This window comes from Apodemus sylvaticus, chromosome 3 (assembly GCF_947179515.1).
Source record: "Apodemus sylvaticus chromosome 3, mApoSyl1.1, whole genome shotgun sequence".
Lineage (NCBI taxonomy): Eukaryota > Metazoa > Chordata > Mammalia > Rodentia > Muridae > Apodemus > Apodemus sylvaticus.
The window spans coordinates 140,239,172-140,264,410 of NC_067474.1; the positions used below are offsets into that span (position 1 = coordinate 140,239,172).

General features: G+C 43.4%; 1 protein-coding gene across 2 annotated transcripts in view; it reads left to right on the forward strand.

Annotated features, from left to right (window-relative positions):
• The first annotated feature begins 422 nt into the window (after positions 1 to 422).
• The window catches only part of Clspn (claspin), a 36,034-nt gene continuing 11,217 nt past the window's right edge, over positions 423 to 25,239 (forward strand). For both annotated transcript variants that reach the window (XM_052177374.1, XM_052177375.1), the window contains exons 1-16: positions 423 to 588; positions 2,389 to 2,497; positions 3,220 to 3,653; positions 4,356 to 4,517; positions 6,810 to 6,887; positions 7,570 to 7,642; positions 8,526 to 8,634; positions 8,813 to 9,393; positions 15,388 to 15,579; positions 16,500 to 16,717; positions 17,938 to 18,113; positions 18,417 to 18,481; positions 19,962 to 20,158; positions 20,462 to 20,616; positions 21,722 to 21,951; positions 22,464 to 22,578. In XM_052177374.1, coding sequence (XP_052033334.1) covers positions 565 to 588; positions 2,389 to 2,497; positions 3,220 to 3,653; positions 4,356 to 4,517; positions 6,810 to 6,887; positions 7,570 to 7,642; positions 8,526 to 8,634; positions 8,813 to 9,393; positions 15,388 to 15,579; positions 16,500 to 16,717; positions 17,938 to 18,113; positions 18,417 to 18,481; positions 19,962 to 20,158; positions 20,462 to 20,616; positions 21,722 to 21,951; positions 22,464 to 22,578 — 2,918 coding nt within the window. In that variant the 5' untranslated portion in view covers positions 423 to 564. The remainder of the gene's footprint in view (positions 589 to 2,388; positions 2,498 to 3,219; positions 3,654 to 4,355; positions 4,518 to 6,809; positions 6,888 to 7,569; positions 7,643 to 8,525; positions 8,635 to 8,812; positions 9,394 to 15,387; positions 15,580 to 16,499; positions 16,718 to 17,937; positions 18,114 to 18,416; positions 18,482 to 19,961; positions 20,159 to 20,461; positions 20,617 to 21,721; positions 21,952 to 22,463; positions 22,579 to 25,239) is intronic.

Sequence of the window (25,239 nt, forward strand, 5' to 3'; positions counted from 1 at the left end):
ATAGGTTAGAATTGCTCTAGGAATGAACTGATGGAGAAAAATCTCCAATGGGGTCGCAGACTCCCTCGGCAAAAATTCAGGTGTGGGATCCGCCTAGGAACTTCTTCCCAGTTCACTTCCTGCATTGAAATCTCTCTCCTCTAATTGCATACGGCACGACCCATCGAACTAGGACAAAGGTCAAAAGTCCAAGAACACCATTCGCAAGATACCTTCTTTCCAAGCCATAGCGCCGGACCTCTTCACACCCGAGAACCCCCAGCCACCCCAAAGCCACTCCTAGATCTGCTTGACAAGAGCAGCCGCAACCCGCCAAACCAACGCAAATTACATTTGCCGGGCCCGCAGGAGGCGCTTCCTGATTGGCAGGGCGATAGGGGTGGGGCCTCGGAGGGAAATCCTCCCTGGGATTGGTTCAAACCATTGAGGTTGAGCTCTGTACTGCGTCTGGGCGCGAAAGCTCGAACTTCGCTGCCAAGCTGGAGACGGCGGGAGCTGTCGCCGGCAAGTTGAAGATACTGGGGACACGTTCTCCTAGAGCCGCGTGGTAGGGAGGCCGGAATCATGACCGGCGAGGCGGGTTCTGAGGTGAGTTTAAACTCTGGTCCGGGCTGTGGAAGCCCCTCGCTGAGGGCTGGGTGGGACAGGCGACCCAGCAGGGCCGGAGCACCGAGCCGGGAGGACTACAATTCCCGGCGTGCACCGCTCTGAGACCTGGGGACTAGGTCCCGGTGCCTCTCGAGGGTCTCCATCTGGCTTCCCGCGCACGGTCCCCACAGCTTCTGGTTTGGAGGCGCGCGCTACTGTCCGCCCAGCCGGGTCCTCGGCTTGTCACTGCAGCCCGCCTTGCTCTTTGGCGCGTTTCCTGCCGCGCAAGCTCCTTTTACAGCGTCCCCAGCAGAAAAAAGAGGCCTTGGCCAGCCTGGCTTGGAGGTTGAGGGGTAGGATTCTTTGTAAGCACAGGGTGAGGGTTGTACGCAGTTGGAACTCTGGTTCTGGAAGGGACTTCTGAGGGTGTCGCGCGTGGGCCCACTGTCTTTGCCTACAGTGCTTTATTGGTCCGGCTCGCGGCGTCCTTCTAGTAGATGACGACTCACTAGGGAATTCTGCCATAGAAAACTTTTTCCCGGAAGTGTGTTCTTTTCTGGAGCCAGGACCAAATAGTTGCCTTGGGAACAGATTTAATGGGGTACCAGAAAACCTAATCACCAAACGAAAGTCTTATTTTGACATGAAGTTTTCACGATTAGATATTGAACAAAGTATCAGACTTAAAAATCAAGATCTCATTGTACACCAACCTGACTTCTCACCTCACTTGGATTAAAAAAAAAAGCCTTAATTTCAATAACATTATTTACAAAAGGTGGCTGGTTTCATACGCCACACTTTTGCTGAAAGAAAGACAGAGAGAGAAGAGAGACAGGGAGGTAAAGTTGGAAGAATGGTATGTGATCACACTTACTGCATGTGTAACTACCACAACGGAACCTGAGGGATGGCTCATAAATAAAGACACCTGACAGCCTGACTTCTATCCCCAGGACCCACCTGGTAGGAGAGATTAGACCTCTGCAGGTTGACCTCTGCCTTCCATCCATGCTTGTCGCACACCACGCCTCTCCAAATGTGCCCCCTTCCCCGAAATAAATGAAAATGCAATTTTTAAAAATCAAAAAAGGGGCTAGAATGATGGCTCATCAGATAAGAGCACTTGCTGCTCCTCTAGAGGACCTGCATTTGGTTCCTCACCCACATGGTGACTCGCAGCCATCTCATTCCAATTCCAGGGAACCCACTGCCCTCTTCTGACCTTCATGGGTATCAGATATACACACAGTGCCCTTCCATACACACAGGAAAAACACTCAGACACACAAACAAAGTAAATCTTTTTAAAAATTTTAAAAGGGGCTAAAGAGATGGAACAGTGGTTCAGAGTCCTTGCCGTTGTGGAGAACCCTCATTCAGTTCCCAGCATCCATATCATGACTGTCTCTAACTACAGCTTTAGGGGGGTCTCATGCCCCTTTTCACTTCTACAGGCACTTCATGAATATGGTGCACAGACATATATGCAGATGAAACACCTATACACATAAAATAAATAAATCTTTTCAATTGAAAAAACAAAAAGCCAAGTGAATCTGGTTTGTACAATTAATGTGTCTAATCAAAGTAAATGGCACTGTTCCGTTAGCACCCTGTAGCAGTTCGTCTCTGTTTGTTTGGTTTGGGTTTTGGCCTGTGATTCTGAATGTCCTCCCTTCACCTTATAGTCCCTTTGGTTCTTTCCAGTTGCAGCTGGATGAACCCATGCTTTGTGGACCCATATGTACTTAGCTCCGTCTCCTCTTTGTTAATGCTAAGTTTATTCTCATTTTCTAGGTTAGCTTGCAAGTCAATGATCTAAAACTCCTTTCACAAGAAGAAGTAGACAGTCCTGTAGACAGTGGACAGGGAAGCTTTGAAGCACTCGAGCCCTTGAGTGAAAGAGGTTTGTAATATACGTTGTACTAATTTTAGGAACAGACAGGTCCTGGGTTGTGAGTGATTTTAGTTAATCTCATTATTTTCTTGACTTATCAAATTAAATTGTTAGTACTCCAACTTTATTATTTACTTTATAAAAAATAAAAAAATAACCGGGCAGTGATGGTGCACGCCTTTAATTCCAGCATCTGGGAGGCAGAGGCAGGCGGATTTCTGAGGCCAACCTGGTCTACAGAGTGAGTTCCAAGACAGCCAGGGCTACATAGAGAAACCCTGTCTCGAAAAAACCAAAATAAATAAATGAATAACAGTGCTTACATATATTTTTAAAGAACATCCATTTTGTTATATAACAGGAATAAATAATATGTTATTTTTTTAGATAAAAATAGATAAAATGTCTAATAGTTACTTCATTGCCTGGTTAAAGACATTCATTTTAGAACAGAATTTCTAACACCTGCCAGGATGATTAGACTAACTTTATACATTATAAATATATATAATTACATTTCTTAGCAAGAGAGGTTTTGCCACAGAAATTTTTTCAAAATATATTTTTAGATATGCTTTGCTACAGTGAGTTAATGGTAGTTGTGTAATCCCACAAGGTGATATATCACATGTGTAATTAAATATATTTTTAAGTAGCTAAGAAGAAGGGCAAAGGATTGGGTAATTGGGTGCCTTCTGTAAAAAAAAAAAAAATAACACCATTTCCTCCAGATTCTGACGAAGAGATATTTGTGAGTAAGAAACCGAAGAGCAGAAAAGTGTTACAAGATAGCGATTCTGAGGCTGAGGACAGAGATGACACCCTGGAGAGACCCACCTACACCAGCGCAGAGGAGAACAAGGAAAACTTACACTCAGGGAAGAGTCAGAAGATCAGAAGTATCTCCAAAGCTCTGGCTGACAGTGACGAGAGTAACATGGAGGGAACTCTGTGTCAGGAGGGTCTTGAGACCCAAGAGACTCCTTCCTTGGAGCCGAGCCACCAGACAGGAAGCTCTGTGGACTTTACCACCAACAGGAAGCTCTCCAAAACACTGTACAGAGAAGAAGCTGAAGGAAAAGCGAAGTCGAAGAGAAGACTGGAGAAAGAAGAGCGAACAATGGAGAAAATCAGGAGACTGAAAAAGAAGGAAACAAGATGTGAGGTATGCTGTAATTTTCTGACCTTTGTAACTATTGTTTTTAGTCAGGGTCTCACCAAATAGCCTTCGCTGTCCTGGAACTCACTCTGTAGACCAGGCTGACCTCAAACTCAAAGATCTGCCTGCCTCTGCCTCCCGAGTGCTGTGATTAAAGGCATTGTGCCACTACTGTCCAACTATTTCTTTTCTTGTTTTTTTAAGATTTATTTTATTTATGTATATGAGTACACTGTAGCTGTACTGACGATGGTGAACCATCATGTGGTTTTTGAGAATCCGTCTTAAAGATTCATTTATTGTTATATATAAGTACACTGTAGCTGTCTTCAGATGCACCAGAAGAGGGCATCAGATTTCATTACCGATGGTTGTGAGCCACCATGTGGTTGCTGGGATTTGAACTCAGGACCTCTGGAAAACTAGTCAGTGCTCTTAACCACTGAGCCATCTCTCCAGCCCATCCTCAAATTTTATAAAGCAATTGCTCCATACTGTTTGCTAAGTAAATATTGGGTAGTTATATAAAAATCACAGCTTGGGTTTCAAAAGATAAGTGTAGGTTAGGAGCCAGTGAGATTGTTCTAGATGCATGGCAGTTGCGTGTTAATGAAAGGTGGGCTTTTTGTTCTCTTTCAAATTACCATACGCTATCGTGAGATGCTAGGCTTCAAAATGATTTGATTGTGTATTTTCTTTATTGTCTAGGAAAGTGATGCAGACCGGCCGCTTAATGACAGTGGCTGTCTCCTTGAAGATAGTGATCTTTTTGAAACAGGTTTGGAGGAAGGAAATGACTCTCCACTGGAAGATGAAGAGTCCTTAGAGTCAATAAGGGCGGCTGTGAAAAACAAGGTGAAGAATCGCAAGGCAAGTCCAGAGCCAGCCCTGCTTCAGTCTTTGTTTCATTGTTGCATTTATTGTTGGAGCTTACAGGTTTTAAACTTAATCTTTAAAATACTTACTTTTATGTATGTGGGTGTTTTGCTTGCATGTATGTCTGTGTACCACATGTGCATACAGTGCCCACAGAGGCCAGGAGAGGGCGTTGGGTTCCTTGGAACAGGAGTTACTGATGGTTGTGAGCTGTCTGTGGGTGCTGGGAATGAACCTTGGTACTTTGTACTTGGTTCTGTGGGTAAGATGGTTTGCTGTGCAAGCCTGAGGACTGAGGTTCAAATCTTCAGAGCCCAGATCACAAAGCCATATGTGGTCATGAGCTAAAGTCCAGGACTGGGTTGCTGGGACTTGGTGAAGAGGCCCTGTCTAAAGGGAGTTGGGGAGTGGAGAGGGGTAAGAGAGCAGGACACCTGATAGTCTCCTCTGGCCTCCATGTTTACACCAGTGCACAAATAAACAAATACAGCAAACATGCGTGCATACACATACACACAATAAAACCTGAACAAAAAAGGGGAATATTTTAGTTAGGTTTCTAATGCTGTGGTAAACACCATGGCCAGAAGCAAGCTGGGGAGGAAAGGGTTTGTTTTAGCTTATAGTTGTGGTCTAACATGAACAGAAGTCAGGGCAGGAACTGAAGCAGAAGCCATGGAGGAGTGCTGCTTATGAATTTACTTTCCAGATCTTGCTCAGCCTGCCTTTTTTTCTTTTCTTCCATTTATTTATTTATTTATTTACTTACTTACTTACTTACTTACTTACTACTTTACATTCCAATGGCTGTCCCCTCATCCCCTCCACCACAGTTCTTCCTCCATCTCTTGCTTCTCTCTGAGGGTAGAGCCATCCACTGCCTCACCCCCATATCTCCCCCATCAAGTTTCTGCAGGTTAGGAGCATCTTCTCCCAGTAAGGCCAGACAAGGCAGCCCAGCTAGGGGAATGGATTTCATAGACTGGCAACAGTTTTAGGGACAGCTCCCACTCCAGTTGTTGGGGGACTCCATGAAGACGGAGCTACACATCTGTTACATATGTGTGGCGTGGAGGGCTAGATTCAACCTGTGTATGCTCTTTGGTTAGTGGTTCAGTCTTTGGGAGCCCCCAGAATCTAGGTTAGTTGACTGTTAGTCTTCCTGTGGAGTTCTATCTCCTTCTCCCAACTCTTCCATGAGCGCCTGCCTGCCTTTTTATACCAGGTTTTTTTTTTTTGTTTTTGTTTTTTGTTTTTTGTTTTTTGTTTTTTTTTTCGAGACAGGGTTTCTCTGTGTAGCCCTGGATGTCCTGGAACTCACTTTGTAGACCATGCTGGCCTCGAACTCAGAAATCCACCTGCCCCTGCCTCCCAAGTGCTAGGATCAAAGGCGTGCGCCACCACTGCCGGGCAGACCAGTCTTACAAAAGCATTTTCTCAAATAAGGTCCCCTCTTCCCCAGTATGTCTAAATTCATGTCAAGTTGACAAAAATCAACCAGCAGAAGGGATTTTCTCTCTGTGTTTGTTTCTTTCTCTTTTTCTTTTTTTCATTATATTTTCTTTGTATGAGTGTATACTCTGAATGTGTATATATACCCCATATGCATTCTGTGCCTGTGGAAGCACTGGATTCCCTGCAACTTGAGTTATAAACTTCGGTGAACTATGATGCTAGGTTCTCTGCAAAAACAAGGACTCTTATAATCTGAGTTAACATTTCCAGCCCCCATAAAAGAGGGTTTTTTTTTTGTTTTGTTTTGTTTTTTTTTTTTTTAGTTCTCTAGACCCACCAGTCTGGAAGCTCTGTGGACTTCACCGCCAACAAAAAGCTCTTTAAAACACTCCACAGAGAAGGAGCTGAAGGAAAAGCAAGGTCCAAAGACGTTCCCTAGAAGCCATTTTCCTTCATAGGAAATACATAAACAGGAAAATTAGGGTTATAAGTCCATTTGTATCTAACCTTTTTTTTTTAAGCACAGTAGGAAAGCTTTTTATCTGGTAATTATTAATTGAAGAGAAAAGTAGTCTGAAATATTAAGAAACATCGTTTTACCAACCCTGGTGGTTATGCTATCCAAGATACTTGGGAGGCAGGAGAATTGCACGTTCAACGGCAGCCTGGGAAACTTAGTGAGATCCTGTCTCCAAGTGAAATTTGAGGCCTGGGGATTTATCTCAGTGGTAGCATGTACTAGGCCCTGAGTTCTACTCCTTACACCAACGAGAGAAAAACATGTTTTTATCCTAGTTTAGTTTTGTCTTTAATCGATTTGTAATCTTTTAGAAAAAGGAACCATCTCTGGAGAGTGAGACCTTTTCATTACAAGAAGAAAGTGAATTATCCAAAGGCAGTGCGAGGAAGGTAAGGCACACCCTCCCCACTATTTGTATGATCTCTTTCCACAGGGGAGTGTGTGTTTCTCAAGATAGATACTGTATCTTACATGATTTCCTTGGTAACCAAGGTCTTTCCTCTTTCTCTTCTTTCTTTTTTAAAGATTTGCTTTATGTGTGTGTGTGTGTGTGTGTCTGTCTGTCTGTCTGTCGGTCTATGGGCCACGCATTTATTTTATGTGTATGTGTTTTGCCTGCATGCATGTGTATCACATGTATTTTGCCTGTATGCGTCTGTGCAACACATGTTTCTCTTCATGTGTATTTTGCCTGTATGCATGTCTGTGTACCACAAAGTGGCCAGAAAAAGGCATCAAAGCCCCTGGACCTGGAGTTATGGACAGTTGTGAGTCACCACATAGGTGTTGGGAACTAAGCCTGGGTTCTCTGCGAGAGAAGCAGGTGCTCTTAACCACTGAGCCATCTCTCTGTCATCCAAGGGGTTTCTTTGTACACAGTAGGAACAAAAATATCATTCCTTAGGATAAATTTGTTTTCTAAGACTTGTTAATAAATATATTCCTTGTGCTTGGATTGAGTGTTTAGTGCCTATTTCTTCTCTTTGTTTTCTTGGAGACAAAACCTCTTCAGGAATAAATATCTTCCTGGAAAACACCATTAATGTAGTTTCACTTTGTTTTGTTTTTAAGGAAAGAAAGGCAGCGAGGTTAAGTAAGGAAGCATTAAAAAAACTACACAGTGAGACTCAGCGTCTGGTCCGAGGTAAAGCAAACTGCAAGAGGCATCATGATGGTTTGTTTTGGTTTGTGGCGGGTTTTTTTTTTTTGTCAGCTCATCTTGGATGTTGGGAAGTTGGTTTGCTAACACTCATAATGTGACTTCATATCACATGAGTGTGATATGAAATTTAGAGTTAAACGTGATAAATGTCCCTTGCTCCCAAGCCTTGGATCATTAATATATACAGAAAATTTGCACAACTGTGGTAGAGCTAAAGGGAGGACTGTTTTTAAAATATTTTAAATTACATGTTTATGTATGTATGCGTGGGGGAGTGGTATATATGTGAGTGTAATTGCCCAAAGAGACCAGAAGAAGTCAGATCCCCTGGAGCTCAAGCGTACAGGCAGTTGTAAGCTGCTGGTCTGATGGGTTCTGGGAACTGAACATGAGTGCTCTAGTCCCTAGAGAGGAAACTGTTGTCTATGGACTGACCACATCCAGATCCCTGTAGGAAGTTTTGTAATACATGAAATTATTTGAGATACATAAAAGATTCTGTTTGAAATGGGATACAAGAACATATGCTTGTTAAAAGCATTCTGATTTGTTTTGCCTGGTATATGGCCCAAGACCTTTATGGTGTTAGAAGCTGGGAGGATTAAAGGTTTGAGGTCAACATGGATGATACAGCAAGTTCCAGGCCAGCCTGTGTCACCTACCGTGGACTTGTTTCATAGCAGAAGAAATACAAGAGCCAGTTATCTTTAAGGAGCTTGCTGGTGTTTGGCTCTTGTCCTTGGTAAACTGAGGACTGTTTTCTGTCTCATGGTAGCTTGGTTTTATATTATTTGGTTAACTGAATATGAAGTGACATTTCAGAATATGCACATGAGTATTTCCTTGTTTTGTTCCATTTTTTTAGAATCTGCACTTAATCTTCCATATCATATGCCTGAGAGTAAAACTATTCACGATTTCTTCAAACGTAAACCCCGGCCCACTTGCCAGGGCAGTGCCATGGCCCTGCTGAAGTAAGAACCTACTTTCCTTGTGGTTACAGTCTTAGTGAATGTTCAGTTTTGTAGCATCTGGTGTAAAGTTTAGACACCTTAGTCCCTTAAAACTGATTTAAACCATTCATTCTATGTTGAGAGATGAGAGTACTTCACAACGAGAATTTTCAATCCCAGCTCATGTCCCTTCTTCTAGGTCATGTAAGTATCAGTCAAGCCATTACAAGGAAACCATAAACACGGCAGATGCAGCTGGAATGAATGTGGATGAACCCAGCAAAGGTTCTGAGCAGAGGACAGGGGCAGGAATTGCAACGGAAACTAGTGTTCTCCCTGAGGTCTCAGAAGAAGCCCGGATCACTGCTGGATCAGATGAGGCTTGTGGGAAGGATCCGGTAAGACCAGGAGAGCTGGAAATTGAGGAGATTGAGAAGCACAGTGATGACAGACCTTCTTCTCCTGGGGACAAATCCATGTCACATCAGGAACCCTCCATCTCCAGGATCAAAGACAATGAGGGACATCAGGCTGGAGAACTCACTGAATCTGACCCTCCTGCCCTGGAGGGAGAAGAACTGAAGACAGCAGAAGAAACAGACGCAAAAGAGAGAGCATCTGAGCAGAAAACCGAGTCAGCAGCAGCTGCACCTCCTGGAAAGGGGAGACGCTTCACTGTGGACCGACTCAGACAGCTGGGAGTGGACGTTTCCACTCAACCTCGGCTGGGCGCTGATGAAGACTCCTTTGTGACACTTGATGAACCTGAAACCAACAGAGGTAACCCTTGAAACAGGGAAGATTCTCTGGGGTGGTTCCTACCTGCAACTTTTGCGACTGTGGAAGATGGGGAGCGTGGGAGAAGCCAGTGATTGCACATGATCTTCTAGCTGCACTCGAAGTAGGCAGAATCCTCTTCAGATGAGGTTGGCAGAATGTCAGGGCGATCTTTTATGTCTTTTTTCAAATGGAAACCTGGTGATAATTAACATACCGAGGAGGCATACTGCTTTGGGTTATGGTATTTAGGAATTTATTTCTGCCTTTTCAACTTAACCACCTAAATTGTTCTATGACTCTGTCAAATCTTATTAAATCATTCATAAAAACATTCTGGTTTTTGACAGGCAGAGAGAAACACTTTGGTCCACTTAAATTTTCTGCAAAACTGAATTTCTTCCTCCACCCGCATACTCAACAGATACTAAACCATCTGCTTCATTTATAAAATGCTCTACTCCTTTCTGGGCTGACAGAGCAAGGTCACCTGAGACCTTATAAGAACGCTGTTTACAATTGAGGCAGTCTATCACACACCGAGATGAATCCCAAACCTGGCCTTCATTAATGGTACTTTCACTGTAGGACCTGGGAAGATAGCTCATTGGTTAAGAGCACTTGTTGCCCTATTAAAGAACCAGAGGGAGTTTGAGTCCCAGCATCCATGTCTGATGGCTCATAACTACCTATAACCACAGCTCCATGGACTCTGGCATTCTTGTGTTTCTCTGGCTAGTCTCAAGCTCACTGTGTAGCCATGGAGGACCTTGACCTGGGTACTGGGATTAGACACAGCTGGGTAATGGATGCGGGGATTAAACCTAGGACTTTGTGCATGCTAAGTGAGCACTCTGCCGAGTGAGTCACATCCCTTCCCTAGGAAATAGTACAAAATGTTTAGCTGAGTATAGGGTATTTAGTTGTTGAAACAGGATCTGTCTGTGTAGTTCAGGCTAGCCTTAAACTCCCAGTCCTCTGGCCTTTACATCATAATGTTAGGATTTGGTATGTGCCAGCACTCAAGCCTGGGTTCTCCAACCCTTTTTAGAAAGAAAAAAGACACACTGTATGATTTAGGAGCTATACGGAAGGCATATTGAAATAATACATTTAAATAAATAGAATAAAGAAGCATTCACATGGTGGTAACTGAAGTCATTTACATTAAGACTGTTCCAATCAAGAGCTGTTGGCAAGTGCTATGACAGCCATGGAGTCTGGTGTGGAGAATACGCTTGCTGGCTTTGTTGAATAGATGGACTTTGAGGACTTGTAGGGGTGAGAGGAGGATATTTTAGGGATTTATTTATCTTTTTAACTTTCTTTTTTCTTTTCTTTCAAGTCAGGGTCTCACTACGTAACCTTGACTGTCCTAGGACTCTCTAGGGCTGCAGCCCTCCCCCACCCCTGCCTCCCGAGTCCTGGAGCACAGCTGTGCACTCGGAGCAAGCCCGGGAAGGACATTTTTAGAAAGGACAGAAGCTCTGCACAGTACATATTGGGAGAAGATGAGGGTTTGATTGGAACTAGATGTCCAGTTTAGGGTTATGTAACACAATTAGCATAAATGCATCAGCAGAGGACAAGAAGGAACTGCTGCCCACAGCACTGAGGAAACCTGTTGCTAAATGACTAGGAATTATCCCAGGAATTTTCTAAGTAGTCTTGGGTTGAGGTACAGGAGGAAAACATTTTGAGAATCTACTATATTAAATAGTGGTAGACTCTTTATTATCTTCCTTGATTCTTATAGGCCTGGGAGATTACTTTGCAAATTGAAACTGAGGTTGGGGAGTTGGGTCATTTTTCTAGCATGATACTTAGCTTATATAGAACTTAGTGATACCTGTCACATGGTACACACTTTCTTTTAACTCAGCATGCTTTCCAACTGGCTGTGATAACTCACTCCTTTAATCCGAGCATTTGGGAGGTAGAGGCAGGCTGATCTCTGGGAGATCTCAGTGCTAGCTTGGTCTACATCATAGAGTTCCAGGCCAACTAGGGATAGAGTTGAGGCCCTGACTCAAAAAAAAAAAAAAAAAGAAAGAAAGAAAGAAAGAAAGAAAGAAAGAAAGAAAGAAAGAAAGAAAGAAAGAAAGAAAGCTTTTTTCCTTTAAATATGATTCACATGAAAGTTCGGTTTCCAGACCAGTCTTTTTCATTGTCTTCTATACACAACCTTGGAGTCTATTCATGCAGCAAACTTAGATATAGCATTTGGTTGGATGCTATGTGTACACGTAAGGGACAATCCCTATTCTTAAGGAACTGAAAATAGAGATAGGCAAGCAGACCATTATGGGACTGGGTGGTAAGGAAAGTGGTCAGTTTATGTCACTGGAGAAGGCGCGGAGGAGCCCTAGAACACATGCCACTTACTTGGATTGGAGATTCAGGGAAGTTTGGGAGAGGGGTGAGAAAGAGGAAAAAAAGAGTTGTAATGAGGATTTGGGTTTTTTTGTTTTTGTGTTTTTGAGACAGGGTTTCTCTGTATCGCCTTGGCTGTCCTGGAACTCACTCTGTAGACCAGGTTGGCCTTGAACTCAGAAATCCGCCTGCCTCTGCCTCCCGGGTGCTGAGATTAAAGGCATGTGCTACCATTGCCCGGCTTGTAATGAGGATTTTGGTTTCTTTAAAAACACAGAAATAGTATAAGAATGTGTTTTCATTTTAACCCAGGTGTGAGACATGGGACTGCTGCAGACTGCCCACGGCAGCTGACTGTGACTGGTCTCATGCTCTAGCAGGGATGTGACTTTGCCAGCTGCAGATAGTGTCTGCGATTGCATTATGTTTGGATTTTTGGGGCTTCTTCAACAGGTATATAAATACTAGGGCCCCAAGAGGAGGTGGGTCGCTGTTGCTCACAGTTTGTTGAAGAAGAAACAAGAAGAAGAAATTAGATGGTATCCTGATGGTAGAGAAGATCAGACTTACTCCAAGGAACTGACACCCCTCGATCAGCAGGAAGCAGCACAATGTCGCCCCGTTCCCCCACCCCCACCCCCTACAACCCCCCCATCCCATCCCCCACCACCCCCATCCTTTATTCTCTCTTACCAAGTGTTAGGGGGTTGAAAGGATAGAAGAAGAGGGGTGGAGAAAGGTGGAAGCAAAGGAACCCACAAAGTAACAGAAGTCTGGCTACAGAATCCTGAAATCTGAGGTGGAGATGCCAAAGCAGGGAGGGAGAGACAGCTGCAAAAGACACAGATAATGGGAATCACAGAGTGCTGGCTGGTGGACGCCAAGGTTGTAGGGGCATTGATGATGATCCAGAAGGACTTTGGGGGCATGTTAGAGTAGTAGAGCTTCAATTGAGCCTTTTGTAGCAAAGGACCTTTGAAAAATGTTGTTTTAAGCAGGGAAATGGCTCACTCACTAATTTTAGAAAGTTCAAGCTGAAAACTAGCACAGTTGATGCCTTGTAAGGATTTAAGATTAAAATTAGAGAGCTGGGCATGATACCATTCATGTGCCTGTAATTCTAGCATTAGAAGGCTGGAAAAAGAGGATTATTAAAAGTTCAAGGCTACCCTGGGCTATGCAGCAAGTACTAGACTAGCCAAGGCTACATGGCCAAGACCCTGTTTCAAAAACAGAAGAAACAGAAAAAGGGGTTGAAGAGCTGGCTCAGGAATCCAGAGCATATGCTGCTCTGACAGGGGATCCAAGTGCAGCTCCATCACTCGCGTCTGGCAGCTCCTGCAACTCAGCACTCGGGGATCTGGTGCCTTTGGGGCCTCTGGGGCACCCGTAGTCATGTGCACATACACAGGCACACATACACACATGAGCGTAATTAAAACTTAAGCAAATTTCAAAAAGTATAAACTAGAAAGAAAACAATGATATATCTCAGTTCCTTTACCTCATAGAGTAAATATCCATGAGAGAATTAATGTGGATTTAAATTGAAATATATTATTCCTGATCTTCTTGAGGGCACAGAACCTAGTGGGAATAAGAACAGTGGTCTGAAGCTGTGCAATAGACTTGAGGTGGGGCAGAGCTTTTCACTTGAGAAGATAAGAGATGCTAGGAAGACGGGAGGAGAGTAAAGGGTGGGTGTGTCCAGTAATGAAGGCAAAGAGAGTGGCTGCCTCACCTGACTCCAGGGTGGGAGCTGCAGTGGAGGCACATTCTCTAATTGTGAATGAAGATGCTTCCTTGGTGTTATTTTAGGGCCTCGGTGAAATCTTCCTACTCCACTGTTTTATTTTATTAGCATCAATAGGGATCTGCCTATTTCTGTTCCCTTTCTGCTGGTACCACCTGTTGCTTCCAACTTTACCGAGTCACTATTAATAGGAGGCAGACTCAGGCTTTCTCTCACTGTTCTTTTGTCTGTAAGTAGATATAGTACTATCTTTGAGAGTTGGGTTTTTACCGCTAGTAATTGTTAGAGGCACAATAAAAAGATTTTGTTTCCTTCTCTAGGGAAAGTAAAGGATACATGTAGACGATAGCCATTCTGCCGGTGACATGGAACTGAGTGCATGTTTGTATGAAATGAGCCATCGGCTGGGTGTGATGGTGTACACTTAGAGTCTCAGCTCGTAGATGGTGGATGCAGGAAGATCAATACTTCAAGAATAGCTTGGGCAAGCCGGGCGGTGGTAGCACACACCTGTAATCCCAGCACTCTGGGAGGCAGAGGCAGGCGGATTTCTGAGTTCGAGGCCAGCCTGGTCTGCAGAGTGAGTTCCAGGACAGCCAGGGCTATACAGAGAAACCCTGTCTCAAAAAAACCAAATCCAAAAAACAACAAAAAACAAAAAACAAATCCAAAAAACCAAAAAAAAAAAAAAAAAAAAAACCAAAAACCAAACGAAGAATAGCTTGGGCAACCTAAGACCCTGTCTCGAAAAATAAACAAAATTATAAGATCCAGCAAGAAATAAATTTTTTATTTTATATTTTTAAACTACTCTTGCCTCTTTTAAAAAAGTTATTATTTGTTTCATTTTGTGTGTATGGGCCTGAATGTATGAATGCACCATGTGTGTATAGGAGGCCCTGGAGGTCAAAAGAAAGCATTGCATCTCCTGGAATGTGACAGGTAGTGTTAGCTACAGTGGGTACTGGGAACTGAAGCAAACCCAAACCCAGGTCCTCTGCAAGAGCAGCCAGCGCCCCTAACCACTTAGCCGCCTCTTCCAGCCCCGCGGTGTACTTGTTTTTCAAGACAGTGTCTCACCCTGTAGCACTGGCTGACTTGGAACTTGCTGTGTAGACCAAGATGGCCTTGAACTCACCTGTCTCTTTAATCCCAAATGCTGGGATCAGAGGTATGCACCACCACACCTGGATCCAGCTAACCTTTTTAATAGCTGAAATGAAGGCAGTTTTTGTTTCCTAATGATTTGATACTAAAAAAGAAACTGAGGGCTGCAGAGGCCTCAGAGAATAAGAGCACTTGCCACCTATTGGCCGGTGATCCCTGCACCCAGAGGATGAAAAGAAAGGACTAAAGCTTGTCTCCTGACATCCACCCAGGGCCACGGCGTGCATTCCTACACATACTCAATAAAAAGTAATAAAAAGTTGCTTTTAAAAGTCTGGTTTTGGGGCTGGAGAGATGGCTCAGTGGCTAAGAGCACCGACTGTTCTTCCAATAGGTCATGAGTTCAAATCCAAGCACCCACATGGTGGCTCACAACCATCCAAAAAGAGAAAAGACATCTGATGCTTTCTTCTGGTGTCTGAAGACAGTTACAGTGTACTCACATATAATAAATAAATCTTTAAAAAAAATAGGTTTTAAAAATAAAATAAAATAAAAAATAAATAAATAAAAAAGTCTGGTTTTTAAACCAGAGAGAGAACAGTTATAGATTACAGTGTATGAATTTTGGGTAGATCTTAGTAGCAAGGGGATTTGGTTTCTCTGATAGTTTCCTCACTGCTGTTAAGCTGGAAAACTTATTCTTAACTGGAATCTTCGCATGAGCATGGCAGGCTGACACATTGGTTCACATTTGCGTTTAGAATTGGAAGCTTTGAAGCAGCGTTTCTGGAGGCATGCTAATCCAGCAGCCAGTCCCAGGGCTGGTCAGACGGTAAATGTGAACATCATCGTGAAGGACTTGGGCACCGACGGGAAGGAGGAGCTGAAGGCAGAGGTGGTGCCTGTCACTTTGGCAGCTGAGAAGCTGGAAGGAGCAAGCCACACAAAGCCAGGTATTTGTCTTTACTCTGAAAAGCCTATGATTCAGGACCTTTTCTCCTTGGAGACTTTAGAGATTGGAACATGCTTCAGGATGATTTGAAGGTGGCATGGAGAGAGGTGGGGGTGGGCAAGATAGCTTTATTTTTTAAAATAGTACTTGCCTAATTATAGACAGGAATAAATAGTCACTGTAGGGAAATATAGAGAAAAGCCAGGCATGGTGGTGCACATAACTGCACATCCCAGTATTTGGGAGACTGAGGCAGAAGACATCACTTTAGCCATGTTACTTTTTAACTGTTTTGTCTTTATGTAAGTAAGTGTATCACTGTTTACCTCATGACTTCTGAGCCAGAGATTTTTCCAGTGCTGAGACTCAGAGCCAGGGCCCCTTGAATGCTAACCACGAGTTTTCCTACTGAGCTACATCCTTATCCCTTTGAGCTAGAGACTTCTGAAGCCTCGTTCCCTTCCTTCCTTTTAACAGTTACTTATACTCTCCTGGGTACAGACATTCTCTTTTATACTATTCCATATTGAAATAAGTAAAAGCCTACAGTACTAAGGTCTTTTGGTTTTCCTTTTGGGTGTTCAGAATACAAGTAGAGTTTGTATTAAATTGCTTACATTTGAATTAAGTTGCTTAAATTGCATGGTTTGTTCTTTCTTTTTTTTTTTCTTTTTTGTTTTTGTTTTTTTGTTTTTGTTTTTGTTGTTGTTTTTGTTTTTTGAGACAGGGTTTCTCTGTGTAGCCCTGGCTATCCTGGAACTCACTCTGTAGACCAGGCTGGACTCAACTCAGAAATCTGCCAGCCTCTGCCTCCCAAGTGCTGGGATTAAAGGCATGCGCCACCACTGCCGGGCTGCATGGTTATTTCTTGTGCCTTGTAGTCTGTCACATTCAAAGCATGCCACTATTTGTTTTGTTTAGGTGAAAAACTGCAGATGTTGAAAGCTAAGTTGCAGGAGGCAATGAAACTCCGAAGGCTTGAGGAGCGACAGAAGCGCCAAGCACTATTTAAATTAGATAATGAAGATGGATTTGAAGAGGAGGAGGAAGAGGAAGAAATGACAGATGAGTCTGAGGAAGATGGAGAAGAGGAGGTGGAGGAAGTGGAAGAGGAGGAGGAGGATCAAGACATTCAGGAGGTTTGGGGCAATTATATAATTTTGTTTTTTGGCTATGATGAATATGAGGAAGATAAGAGATAAGATTTACTCTTTATGTGTATGGGTGGTTTACCTACAGTGCCCCTGGAGGCCAGAAAAGGGTACTGTGTCCCCTGGAACTGTAGTCACAGGCAATTGTTAGCTAGGTCCTAGAAACTGAAGCAGAGTTCTCTGGAAGAGCAGAAAGTGCTTTTAAGTGCTGCATCATCTCTCCATCATATATATATATGTGTGTGTGTGAATGTGTATGTATATGTATGTATATGCATGTTTTACCTGTTTGTATGTATGTATACTGTGTGTGTGCCTGGTGGATGGATGAAATTAGCTATCTCTGTATGTGCTCTAAGCTCAGCACATACAGTTCTGTTGGCAATATTGAGTACCTGCAGTTCACAGCTGTGTGTGTAATGTTTCTACCTATTAGTTTATGCATTTTAATATAGTGCTATATTGAAAATAACTGTACTAATAAGGACTTTTCTGTCTGTCATTGATTGAGATTGAAAAGCAATTGTTCTTATTTAGGCTGAGATCTGGAATAAGTTCTCAAGCAAGAGGTCTTTCTAAATACATCTCATTCTTACTTAAGGAGGGCCTTTATGGAAGAACCTCTGGCTCTATCCCATAGTAGTTTTACAGCCCAGGGAAAGCGGGTATTCATCATATGGCTGTTTGGTATGAAAAGTGCTTTCTTTTCAGTTGAAAGACATGGTCAGTCCTTAACCCTGAGTGAAGAAAGAGGAGAGAGTGTCTGAGCTGGGCAGCACATTACATAGTCTGTGATTGACCGTGATGCGCAGTCATCCTTCCTCTAGGCTGACTACTCTCTTACTGCCTCTATAGTGTGCCTATCTAATCTTCCTTCATAATCTTGTATCGATGTGAAGAGTGTGGAAAGCTCTAGAAGCTAGCATTCAGGAGGCAGGTGCATGTGGGTCTTTGTGAATTCAAGGCTAGCCTGGTCTACAGAGTGAGTTCAGACTAGTCAGGGTCCCAGGCTCACATAGTGAGGTACTGTATGAAAAAAACACTTTATCAGGGGAGTGACATTGCTAATAGTGCTTGGACTTAGTTTGTTTCAGGTTCACCATTTCATGCTTGAGATGTAACCTATAACCAAGAATCCGTATTTCAGGCTGAGTGGATTTACTTTTAACATTTTTTTTACTTGTATTATTATTATTATTTTGGCATAGACTACAGAATATCTTCTTGGTAGTGAAGATATGGAAACCAAAGATGAAAAAGAAACAGATAAAGAAAATACAGACACCAGTAGTGACATTGGCAAGTCTGTTGCCCTCGGTGTCCCCAAGCCCCTCTCCTCAGACTCCACCTTACTTCTGTTTAAGGACAGCTCTTCCAAGTTGAGGTAAGTCCTTCTAAAGAAATAGAAAATTCTCTTGGATTTCTGAAGACTTGTGTGTGTATGCGTGCGTGTGTGTGTGTGTGTGTGTGTGTGTGTGTGTGTGTGTGTGTGTGTGAATGCAGGTGCCTGAGGAGGCCAGAAGAGGGAGCTGGATCCCCTGAAGCTGGGAACCAGTCTTGGGACCTCTAGAAGAGCAATGTGCAGTCTTAACTATGGGGCCCTTTCTCCAGCTCATCCTTGAATTTCTTACAAAAGAATAGGAAGCAAGAACAGATACTCTTAGCAGTTCACAATTTTATTTTGTAGTTACTTTCCTACTGAAGAAAAATCAGAAACAGATGAACACTTGGGCAAGCAGTCTGACAAACTGGGTAAGTAGTGATCCTTACATAGAACATTTCTTTAGGTCTGATATCTAAAGGCCATAGTCTCAAAAGTTTCTTCCTCCTTTTTTATTCTATTGACAGCACATTCATACATGTAGCTGTGACAGGGATTTATGGATTGAAATAGTTTTCCTGGCCCATTTTTTTTAGCTACTGTTAGTTAGTTAGTTAGTTAATTTTTTTATTCAATATATTCTTTATTTACATTTCAAATGATATCCCTTTTCCTGTATCCCCCCTCCCCTCCCATAAACCCTCTTCCCTTCCCCTCTTCCCCAATCATCCCCTTCCCGTTTCCCTGTCCTGGTATTCCCCTACACTGCTGCACTGAGCCTTTCCAGGACCAGGGGCCTCTCCTTCCTTCTTCTTGGGCATCATTTGATATGTGAATTGTTTCTTAGGTATTCCGAGCTTCTGGGCTAATATCTGCTTATCAGTGAGTGCATTCCATGTGTGAATTGGGTCGCCTCACTCAGGATGACATTCTTCAGTTCCACCCACTTGCCTAAGATTTTCATGAATTCATTGTTTTTAATAGCTGAGTAGTATTCCATAGTGAAAATATACCACATTTTCTGTATCCATTCCTCCATTGAGGGACATCTGGGTTCTTTCCAGCTTCTGTCTATTATAAATAGGGCTGCTATGAACATAGTAGAGCATGTGTTCTTATTACATGCTGGGGGATCCTCTGGGTATATGCCCAGGAGTGGTATAGCGGGGCCCTTATTTATTGTTTTAGCATTCACTTTTTTTTAAAGATTTATTTATTTATTATATATATTATATCTATTATTATAAGTACACTGTAGCTGTTTTCAGACACCAGAAGAGGGCATCAGATCTCTTTAGGGATGGTTGTGAGCCACCATGTGGGTGCTGGGATCCGAACTTATGACCTTTGGAAGAGCAGTCGGTGCTCCTACCTGCTGAGCCATCTCTCCAGCCCTAGCATTCACTTTTATTTTTACTCTGTGAGCATGAGTGTTGCACCTGCACGAATGTATGTGCCTGGTGCTCGCAGAGGTCGGAGAGGGTCCTGGATCCCATGGACCTGGACTTACAGATGTTTTTGAGCTGTCATGTGGGTGCTGAGAATTGAACCTGGGTCATCTGCAAGAGCAGAAAGGGTTCTTAACTGCTGAGCCTTTGGGTTACATTTTTATAGTTGACCATGGACATATTACGGTATGATTTGCTGATTGAGTGAAATATGAAATATTTCTATGCAAAGATCAAAGAAAGCTATGTACTTAGAAGAGAAGGAAGAGAGCTTCCACGTGTTCTTGTTCAGAGTAATGAGCCCTAAGTATACAATGCTTTTGTCATAAATTAATTTACCTTTAACAGAATGACTTGGAGCCTAGAACTTAAGTGATTTGCCACTGAATTTTACCTGTTCTTTTTTCCTAAACAAATGCGCCTCATTTCTGTATTTAGAATGGTATTTCTCTCCTCTCTTTAGATGAAGATGACTCGAGTTCACTGCTAACGAAGGAGAGCAGCCACAATAGCAGCTTTGAGCTGATTGGCTCCACAATTCCATCCTATCAGCCTTGCAACAGACAGACAGGCCGTGGGACGAGTTTTCTCCCTACAGCAGGATTCAGATCCCCGTCCCCTGGGCTGTTCCGAAGCAGTTTGATCAGCTCGGCTTCTAAGGTAAGGCGGGGAGAGTTGTTCTCATCTCCTCTTTTCACTTCCCACATTGCTAAATAGAGTGTGTCCCAGCCAACCAACTCCCACCGCCGTGGTGTTCAGCTTTAAAATTCCACTGGCTTTGTGTATTAGCAGGCGTGCCTCTTGCTTACAGGTAGTTTTCCTTAGGCTCTGCTGACTGTGCATTGCCCTCCTCAACTGCGCTTGCCTGAGAGCAGATGACAGGCAAGTAGCAACTTCTGTTGTTGTCGTGACACTGGATGGCATTTGTGAAATGTTTTGCTTTTGTTTTTGTTTTGGTGCCAGAGTTCAGGAAAACTGTCTGAGCCTTCACTTCCCATAGAGGATTCCCAGGATCTGTACACCGCCTCCCCAGAGCCTAAGACACTTTTCCTAGGAGCAGGAGACTTCCAGTTCTGTTTGGAAGATGACACTCAGAGCCAACTGTTGGACGCAGATGGGTAGGTAGTTTTGTGTTTCTGTGGGTGGGAATAAGGCTGGGTGCTGCTTAATTTTGTTTAAAAATAAAATGAGCTTCTGCCACTCCATCTGCGCTTTCTCTTCTGAGAAAGAGAAGGTGTCCTGACCATTAGTCTTATATTCCACGAATTTGAACGAAGTCTCCAGAAAATAAAATGTAAATACCCCTTACTGACACTCCTATTCTCTGATCTTATTTCAAATACACAGACCTTGTATTGTAAGGGCTTTCTCTGTCCATCCCCTTGTGTTCTGATTGTTGGGTAAGACTGAGATGTAGCACCCATCCCTGATGTACCATTAGAAGCCACCTTTACACCCTAGAAGTTAGCCTTTATACCCCACCTTTTGACAAACCTGGCCCATCCTCCCTGTCTCGGTTAGCATGAGGCTAAACCTTAGATATTATTGCCTGATTGAGGTCCAGTGTTAGTTACTGGTCTTGTGGCTCTGACAAAATACCTGAGAAAGCCCCTAAAGAAGGAAGTTTACTTTGAGTTCCAGTTCCAGTGGATACTGTGTGTCACAGCGGGACAGTCATGGCAGCAGGGACACAGGCATAGGGCTCATTACCTCCATAGTCAGGAAGAAGAAGGAGATGAATGGAGTTCACCTCCTTTTCTCCTTGTGAGTCAGTCCTGGACCCAGGCCCATAGTCAGGGTGGATCTTCCTGCCTCTTTTAACCTAATCTAGCTAATTCCTTGAAGATACACCCAAAGATGTGTTTCCATGGTGATTCTAAATCCCAGCACCTTGAAATTCACAATCCCCATCACATTTAGCTTCTTCTTGTTTTTCTTTTTATAATTTTTCAAAATTACATTTTGTTTATCTTGTGTGTATACATGTGTGAGCACAGATGTGCCACAGTACACATGAGAAGGTCATGGGACAGTTAGTTCCCTCCACCATGTGGATCCTGGGGATGGAACTCAGCCCATCAGGCTATGCAGCAGGCGCCTTACCCACTCAGCCACCTGGCTGGCTGTGGTCAGCTTCTAACCCTGGTGTTGGAAGTCAGAAGGCTTTTGCCTGTGGTTTTGTCTCTTTTCTGGGTAACTTCTGACACTTCACTGTACTTGTAGATTTTTAAACATTAGAAATCACCGGAATCGATACCAGGCTTTGAAGCCCCAGTTGCCCCTGGCCAGTATGGACGAGAACGCCATGGATGCCAACATGGACGAGCTGCTGGATCTGTGCACTGGACAGTTTACATCTCAGTCTGAGGAGAAATGTCAACCTAGGAAGAATGACAAGAAAGAAAACATGGAGGAACTTCTGAATCTCTGCTCTGGCAAATTTCCTTCTCAAGGTAAATATTCAGCAAGAGTGCCCAGTTTACCGCAGCTAGACTTCAGTCAGCTCATGTCACCATCCCTGAAAAGAAGCTCTTGCCCCTCTCTGTAAGTGTACAGAAAACAGGGATGTGATGGAATTCCCTCACTCCTCACCTTTACAACTCATGCGTTTTTAGAATGACAGCACTGCTTTAGCTTCAGCATCATAATACATAACTTAATCTATATACAGAGGTTAGAAGAACTTAATCTGTATACAGAGGTCAGAACAGTGTCTGGTGTATAGTAAATGTTGCGTGCTCGCAGGAACAGGAAGTAGGCTTTATGAGGTACTTGGGTGTGCGATTTGTTCATGACTATCTTCCTGGAGCTTGGCACACAGTATGAGTAAGGATTTGTTGAAAGAATGGATGGTGAACTTTTCCACATCCTACCTAAGAACTGAATTGAGCTGGTAGGTATTTAAATGGCCAGGGAGAGCAAAGTCATCACTTCCTTCCTTCTTGATCTTTCCTTGCTGAGGTAGATGCCTCCCCGGACACTCCCCTGGGGCTGGGGAAGCAGGAGAAGGAGCACAGCACCGAAGAAGATCCGATGGAAGAGGCGCTCGCCCTTTGCTCCGGCTCTTTCCCGACAGACAGGTGAGCATCAAAGGTTGGTGGGAACTTGCCTGGCGGCACACTCCTTTAATCCCAGTACTTGTGAGGCAGAGGCAGGTGGATCTCCGAATTCCAGGACAGCCAGGGATTCAGAGAGAAAACAAAACCAAAAAAAAACAAAAAAAAAAAACAAAAAAAACAACCAACCAACCAATCCTAGGATACGGTTCTCTGTGTTTAGCAATAAACTAAATAACTTTGGGAAAGGCAAATCTGAAATACTATTTCACATCCTTTAAGGTGACTATAGTTTTATATAAACTAATATTGGCAAAAATAAGGGAAACCTTTGCTTATTCTTGGTGAGCTGCTAGGAAAAACAGTGCAGTGGTTTCTCAGAGTTGATTATAGAGTTACCATCTGATCCAGCAGCTCCACTTTGGCTCTAAGAAGTCTGAGTGGTGGCACATGCCTGTGACCTCAGCACTGGCAAGGGTACAGCAAAAGGGTCATGGACTCCAGGCCAGCCTAGTCTACACACTGAAATCCTGTCTCACACAGACTTAAAAAGGAAAATGCAAGTAGGCAGGTGTAGTGGTACGAACCTATAACCCTAGAGAGCTTAGGTGGTGAAGGGAGAAGAGTCAGGGGTTCAAGGTCATCTCCGGCTGTTTAGTGAGCTCCTGACCAAGTGAATGACATGGAAAAGACTTGCCTCAAAGGAAAAAAAAAGCCTAGTGTGGTGCTGCTTGGAATCCAATAGTCCAGAAACAGGCAAGAAAATCAGAAGTTCAGGGCCAGGTGAGCGGCTCACTGGGTAAGGGTACTTAGGGTACTTGCCACCCAGCCTGAAGACCTGAGTGTCTAACATGGCAGGACAGAGCTGACTCATTCCCACAGTGGTCCTCTGGCCTCTTTATGTAGGCAACGGCATATGCGTAGTTATAGATGCACATGCCTCTACATGTACAAACATTAAATAAATGTATAAACAAATAAAGGCATGGAAGATAAGTTCAGCTACATGAACTCCTTTCTTTTTTTTTTTTAAAGATTTATTTATTTATTTTATGTATTATAAGTACACTGTAGCTGTCTTCAGACACTCCAGAAGAGGGTGTCAGATCTCATTACGGATGGTTGTAAGGCACCATGTGGTTGCTGGGATTTGAACCCAGGACCTCCGGAAGAGCAGTCAGTGCTCTTAACTGCTGAGCCATCTCTGTAGCCCCCATGAACCCCTTTCTTATACGTAAATGAATAAAACAGGGTTTTATAATTTGTGTTTAACATTATTTGATAATACCCAAACTGAAGAGGGAATGGTAATGGACTGCTGTCTTGGTTAAGGTTATTGTTGTTGTTGTTGTTGTTGTTTTTCAAGACAGGGTATCTCTGTTTAGCCCTGGCTGTCCTGGAACTTGCTCTGTAGACCAGGCTGGCCTTGAACTCAGAAATCCTCCTGCCTCTGCCTCCCAAGTGCTGGGACTAAAGGTGTGTGCCACCACTGCCCGGCTTGGTTAAGGTTACTATTGCTGTGACAAAACACTATGACAGAAAACACACTGGGGAGGAAAGGGTTTATTTAACTTATTCTTCCTTATCACTATTCATCATCAAAAGAAGTCAGAACAGATGTTTAAGCAGGGCAGGAATCTGGAGATAGGAACTGATACAGAGGCCATGGAGGAGTGCTGCGTACTGACTAGCTCAACCTGCTTTCTTGTAGAACCCAGGACCACCAGTCCTGGGGTGACCACAGTGGGCTGGGCCCACCCCCATCAATCATTCATTAAGAAAATGCACTACAGGGGCTGGAGAGATTCAGTGGTTAAGAGCACTGGCTGCTCTTCCAAACAGCCTGGGTTCGATTCCCAGCAACCACATGGCAGCTCACAAGTATCTATAACTCGAATTCTAGGATCTGACATTTTCATACAGACATATGCAGGCAAAACACCAATGAACATGAAAAACAAAATGAAAAGAAAAAGAAAATGTCCTATACGCTTGCACACCACTCTCTTATGGAGGCATTTTCTCAACTGAGGCTCCCTCCTCCGTGATTATAGCTTGTGTCAAGCTGACATAAAACTAGCCAGCACATCTGCTAAATAAAATTTATATGCATTAAATGGCTTTAAAAGGAAGGAAATTTGGTTTTGTTGTTTGAGACCAGGTCTTCCTATGCAGCCCATACTGGCCTGGAATTCACTCTTAGTTCAGGCTGACCTCAGACTAATAATCCTTCTGCTTCATCCACTAAGTGTGTACTATTACACCCAGCCCAACAGGAGGGAAATTATGACACATGCTTCAACATGGAGGAACCATGAGATATGCTAGGAACAAGGAATCTTTGTCATTGAGGGACAAATACTGTATAAGTCTACATATATAGTAGAGTAAGCAGTTTTACAGAGAGTGAAATTAGATGGTGGCTGGAGAGAGGGGGGAAGATTTAATAATTTTTTTCTGTTTTGTTTTGAGACTAGGTCTCATTCTGTAACCCTGGCTGGCCTGGAACTCACTCTGTAGACCAGGCTAGCCTCAAACTCACAGAGATCCACCTGCTTCTGTCTCCTAAGTGCTAGAATTAAAAGCCTGGATCACTATACACAGGGATGACTAGCCTTTCTAGTCAGTCCCCCTAAGCATCCCCATCTCTGCCTTTTAAGGCCGAGATTACAGGTGGGCCACTGC